Genomic DNA, 6017 nt, shown 5'->3' with positions numbered 1-6017 from the left:
ATCTCGTAGGATGTGCTGGTCCATCCATGGTAGCTCCTTTCTGCTCTGTGCAATGTAGTTTTTAATATCTGAAGGACAGACACAGTAAGAATTCAAGGGTGAATTGCTATATGATTTGGGGGGAAAAGTAGAAGCAGGATGCTGAGGGCTGAACGGATCATCCTGAGAAAGGAAGTAACTGGATTTTAGTGTGCGTGAGAGCTGTTTCTAAATCATTTTCTATCAGAAGGGATGTACTGAAGGTTGTGCCTTAACTCAGGGAGCAGAGCGAAGCTGTGAAGGTCCACCAGCAGGTGGTAAAATCATCATCCAGAAGAGCACACCACACTGTTTGTGCGCTTTGCCTGCACAGCGACTCCCAGATCAGCTGTGGGACTGGTGCAGGTGTGGCTGGTGCCCTGCAGCCACCAGCCTGGTGGCTGAGGCTGTCCCAGCCCGCCTGTCTGAACTGCAGCGTTCCTGCTGGGAAGCAGTCGGGCCTCCGAAGTGAGAACTGACTGGACAACAGCTACGTTAAACCCATTCCTCACTTTTTGGCAGTGGTTAAGAATGGTGTCTCCTAGGAACCTAGACAGCATCGGAGCCCTGATTTGCCGCATGCTGTATGGAAGTGGATAAGCGAGAAATTTTACCCTAGGAAATTTGCAGTCTAAAAACTAGAATAAGCACAACAATGAAGACCAGATTGTTCTGTGAAGTGCACGACAAAGGCATGCGTTTGGCTGGGCAGCACCCACCCTGACTGATCATCCTTGGCAGCTTCTTACCCAGGCCTTAGGCAATGCTGAGTTCGCGACCTGCCCCAGGCTGGGAAGGACCCTAGGAGTGCTCCTTTGTTATGCTGAGGACGGAAGTGAAAGCTTTAGATACCTCCTTTGGTCCTGGGAGGCTGCTGCTGCCTGGATCTGGGAACGACACCAGGAGCCTTTCTGACTGCCTGGGCTCTGGTCAAGAGTAGCAAGGGTAGCCAGCCTGCACAGGAGGGGGGTGCCCCACAAACAGACCTCAAATCCCCTGCCATGACAGAAAAGAGGGGATGTGGTGAGATGCTGAGAAGGAAAAGGGCGAGGAGCAGAAATTTGGAAATTGTTGGTGCTTTCTCTCTCTCAATTTTGCCCTGCATTTTATCTATTCTCTTTGTATAGAGAACAGGGAAGTCTGAGGCTGTATCAGAGTAACATTCCCCACCCAGCCTATCAGTCCATGCTTTCTAGAACACCAATTCCCAGAGGAGCCTCCAGCCTCTGCATAATGACGTTCACTGGCACAGTAGCTTCTGCCCTGTTCAGTCCTTGACACGTCAGGGCTCAGGTCACAAGGCAGCGTAGGAATGGAGGGCAGGACTGTGAGCAGAGGCAGTAGGCAACGCAGATAAACGGTTTGAACAGAGCACTGGAGAATATTCTTTGTGGAGGAACCCACCTTGCAAGATGCTGTGTCAGAAGTCATGAAAACAACTGTATATCCAAAAACGTAATGGGAGCAATACTGCTCTTTAAAATATAGGTGAATCAAGCAAGCCTTGTTCATGCGCATAGAGAGAGGTTGGTTAGGGTTTCATCTACAGGAGAGAGAGTTTTGCATTGGAAAGAAACTTCTTTGCGTCTTTCCCCTGTTCTGTTCTGAAGATGAAATTAAGGTTTTCCCTTAGAACAATAAAAGCCATTCTAACTAAACATCAGGTCCCACACACAGGAATGCACCAAACAGAGATAGCTGGTGCTGGCTGAAGAATTCTGGGAGGGTATATGCCAGATCAGAACACAGCATGCAGAAAGGTGAGGTGTTAAAATGGAAGAAAAAGCATTTGTGTTGAACAACAACAGTTTATTTGTTTACATACTAAGATACCTTCCTACAGAAATAGCCTCTTAATTCACTGCCCATACCGTTGCTCACTTACCTTAATTTAGCAGCAAATGGTGGAAAGTATGCATGCGGAAAAATTGTTGCTTTTGTCATTTAGTGTTTCTAGTTCAACCTAAGAAAGCACCAGCTGTAATTGCCCCTTTCATTCAACACTAATACTTCTAAGTAATCTGCAATTAGGAACTTTGGGAAGTGGAATCACACATTTCTATTGCAGATGCTACATGCTAGCTCGTCCCTGCACGCTGCAGTGGGCTGGCTTTCAGGAGGCCACGCTTTCCCCTTCCTCAGCCATGTGTGGTGCGTGAGCCTCGTGTTGTCCCTCTGGTGGAAGTACTGCGTGGGAAGTCAGCTCTCGCTGCTCGAATCACTCCTGGCTATTTAGAGGCTGTTTGTTGTCCTAGTAGCTGTTCGCTCATCAGAACAGCTCTAGTCCCGAGTAGACAGGCACATGAGTACACTGAACAGACCTCGAACTCCTCTTCCTTACCCTATGTGAATTGAACTCCGGGCTGTTGCAGCTGTGGAGTTCCTGAGGAATAAAAACCATTCCAAAAGAGAAGTCAAGCTGCAGCCACCAACCCTTCAGAAATCCAGTCAGCCTAGCTGCAGATGTCCTGTTTTCATTTCATTTGGTACGTCAGCCTTTGAGATGAATGTTTAGCAAATCAAAACTTTCACATTGATAAAACCTGACCCTCACTGAGAGGGCGGAAGCAGTGAGTCAGTATTTAAAAGGAAACCCGATGTCCGGAGATGAGGATGCTGTAGAACTACTACTGCCAACAAAAATGCAATGTTAATTTTTTAAATGGATCGTTATTCATGGAAATTAGAGAGTTCCTTTGGTTAAAGAGAAGGACATTTTGCTACTTTGGACAGAACACATTGCAACACACTGAACGATACCTGTCCAATTGCTGGAACAATCCCTCTGAGAACCCTTCATAATTACAGAGCATGGAAGCAGGAAACATAACAAAACAAAATATACTTTATTAAAATTAAGCATGTTAGCACCTCAGTGTAACCTGGAGAAGTCAAACAGTCCAGCAGTTAACCAGTCCAGCAGGCCAAATGGCTGAACGTCCTGAAGTGCATTCCAATGGTAAAATAAAAAAGTACCATGACTGTTACAACGCGCACGTTCTCAAGAAGCTAGGATGCACAAATGGTCTCGTTTGTAAGGAGAGACGTTGTGCTGCCTGTTGTCTTCATGGGAACATAGATCTGCTGGACCAATTTCATATGCTAAATCAGATGGTGTAGCAGGTATCTGCTTTCCCTACAAAAAAGAAAAAAGCAAACAAAAAAACAAACCTTGCCGCTTACTTGACTTGCAGGAAAATCAGTACACCACAGAGCTGAAGTTAGAGCTACATATCAGATTGGAGAAAATAAATTAAAATGAAATAACGGGAAATACTTAGTACATGAATAGACCTGTAGTATCCTCACGGTCAACCATCCAACTCAGTACACACATTAATAACGAAATGACCCATGCATCACATAGCAGGCTCTGACAACCAGTGCCTTTAGCTGAACTGGCTACATGATCGATAGATAAACCTCCAGCTACCAAATGCCGATGTGCCCTTTTGTTCACTCATACAGAGAGCATTGAAACGGACAGTTGTAAAGCTATGTTAGCCAGTGTTACAAAGATTACAATATTTTCAAACTAAAGATACTTTTTACATTTAGAAAATACTTATATAAAATTTAGTAAAATTGATATCCCGACCTACCGAGTGTAACACATTCTGAGTACAGGAGGAAGAAGATCTCACAGACCCAGAAGCCGTCTGGGCATTCCCTCAGAAGGAATTATGGGCACACTGTGGTGAACTGCCTTTTGTTTTCAACACACATCACTGCCCCCGAAGCACGCACGGAGACAGAGCCACGATACGCGCCAGATGCCCTCCTCCTGGAAAGCACTGACGTATCCATTCCGCTGGCTAATCTGGAAGTCCGCGCTCAGGCCAAGCTAGTCACCTTGCTACCCTCACTCCGCCAGCTTTCTAGCCAACTTTGATTTGGTTTCCTGTCACTGAACGTGAGGGGACTAACGCTGGCTAGAAACAGAAACTACACAATCATTCCACGTAGATTTGTTACAATACTCTTACATCTCGGTTTAGAACACGCAAGCACATTTCAGTAAGGTCTTGCCTAAGGTACAGATTATTAGTCATGCCAACTAGTTTAGGATTAGACAGCAAGGGTTTGCAACCACTGCAGATAAATTTGCTTCACTTCTGGTTCATCCCAGTTCGCTGAACGAAAGCCAAGGATTTAAATTCCAACACGTTACGAAGCCTCTGTTTCATGAGAGGGAGTTCTTACGCCAACGAGATAAACTACAGCCGTCAAACGCCACCAGGTTCTTTGTACCAGACCGTAATCCTTGCTAGTGTTGAGAGCATCGAGACATCTGTAACAAATACATATGTACTGCAGAGAAAGCAAAAACTACATAGTACAAGAGCACTCTTTAATTGGGGGATTCTTTCACACTAGAAACGTCAGTCTTTTATGGCATCAGTAATTTACTGAAGAAACACATCACCCTGAGAGGGTTTCTAAAGCTTTCCTCGTGCCTCTGCTAAGCGAGGCCAAGCAAAACATTGTTGTTCATTCCTATGACGGGTATAGTGCCAACCATGCTTTCAGACAGGCCTTCTCCAGGGGGTAGTGTTCCTGTTACCTCACTGAGCACAGGAGCAAGTTTATTCGCTGAAAACCGATACCCTACGTCCACTTAGTGGTGCCACGGGGTCCCATCTACCCTAAACCACAACAGATGCTTTCTTTCCACTGCTGCCAGCCCACGGGGGATGCTGGAGGGCCCGGCGCAGGCAGCGTTAGCTCCGGGGGAGCACCGTGTTCAGAACGGGGCTCGGCAGCTCCTCGGCAGCGGCCGGATCCGACGGCGCGGGCTGGGCTCCGTGGGGGCGGCTTCGGCGGCGGCGGGGCCGGGGGGAACCGGGCAGCGGGAGCCCGGGGCAGCGGGGCCGCGGCCGGGCCCGTCTCCGCTCCGTCCACCCGGGGCCCCGCCGGGCCGGGCCGGGCCGGGCGGGCGCCCCCCCGCCCTCAGAGCCCGTGGCGCTTGCGGGCCCCGGCGCTGGCGGCGTGGAGCAGCCGGTCCTTCTCGCGGATCTCCTCGCGGAGCTGGGCCTCGGCCAGGCGCAGGCGGCGGATGCTGCCCTTCATCTCCTTCATCTTCACCTCCAGCAGCGCGATGATGTCGCGCTGCTCGTTGAGCTTCCTCAGCAGCTCCTCCGACGTGGTGCCCGACGACAGCGAGTACGAGTGGTCCGGGGGGCCGCCCTCCAGCGGACCCTCCTCCCCTACCGCCACCGGCAGCCTCCCGGGGCCGGGGCCGGGCCCGGCTGCCGCCGCGGCCCCGAGCTCCACCTGCACCGTCAGGTCGATGGGCTTCACGTCCTCGGCCGCGCCCCCTGCCGGGGCCTCGGCGGCGGGGCCGGGGCCCTGCGCGGCGGCGGCGGCGGCGGCGGCGGCGGCGGCAGCGGCGGCGGCAGCGGCGGCGGGGCGGGGGCGGCGGGCGGCCCGCGCCGCCTTGCGCTCGTTGACGCCGCGCAGGGGGAAGATGGTGGGCACCCGCACCAGGTAGGACTTGCGGCCGCCCTGGAAGTGCTCGCTGCAGACGCGGTGGCCGGTGGTGGGCTGGAAGGTGCTGAAGCAGCCGCTGACGCCCGCCCGGGACACGTTCTTCAGCCAGAGGCGCCGCAGCTCCTCGTCCTTGGGGAAGGTGTAGAAGTGCAGCGCCTTGTCGCGGTGCGAGTTGTTGTAGCAGCCCGGCACGCAGCAGGTGAAGCCCGGCATGGCGGGGCGGCCTCCCGGGGGGGGCCGCGGCGGGCCCCGGCGGCGGGGGAGAGCGGGCGCGGGCCGCCGCCGAACTACAGATCCCACAAGGCCAACCGCGGCCTCTCGCCGCCCGCCAACGCCGCCCGCCGAGGCCGCACCGGAACTACGCGGACCACAATGCACCGCGCCGAACGGGCGCCCGGGCGCCGCCGCCGCCGCCGCGCCGGAACTACGCGCCCCACACTGCGCTGCGCCCCGGGACTACAGCTCCCAGGGTGCTCCGCGCCGGCGGCGGGGCCGCCCCGCCCCGCCCC

General features: G+C 52.9%; 1 protein-coding gene across 1 annotated transcript; it reads right to left on the bottom strand.

Annotated features, from left to right (window-relative positions):
• Positions 1–2843: 2843 nt before the first annotated feature.
• On the bottom strand, positions 2844–5889 carry THAP11 (THAP domain containing 11). Its single transcript, XM_067004361.1, has one exon. It carries the CDS (start codon positions 5719–5721, stop codon positions 4969–4971), a length of 753 nt encoding a protein of 250 aa, XP_066860462.1. The 5' UTR covers positions 5722–5889; the 3' UTR covers positions 2844–4968.
• Positions 5890–6017: the final 128 nt, after the last annotated feature.

The sequence above is a fragment of the Anser cygnoides genome, chromosome 12 (assembly GCF_040182565.1).
Source record: "Anser cygnoides isolate HZ-2024a breed goose chromosome 12, Taihu_goose_T2T_genome, whole genome shotgun sequence".
Lineage (NCBI taxonomy): Eukaryota > Metazoa > Chordata > Aves > Anseriformes > Anatidae > Anser > Anser cygnoides.
Note: the sequence above shows the minus strand (reverse complement) of the source record. Positions and strands in the feature narration are given on the sequence as shown.

Bases quoted from the DNA above. Each gene is read 5' to 3' on its own strand.
- THAP11 (XM_067004361.1), bottom strand. From the start codon at position 5,721: ATGCCGGGCTTCACCTGCTGCGTGCCGGGCTGCTACAACAACTCGCAC.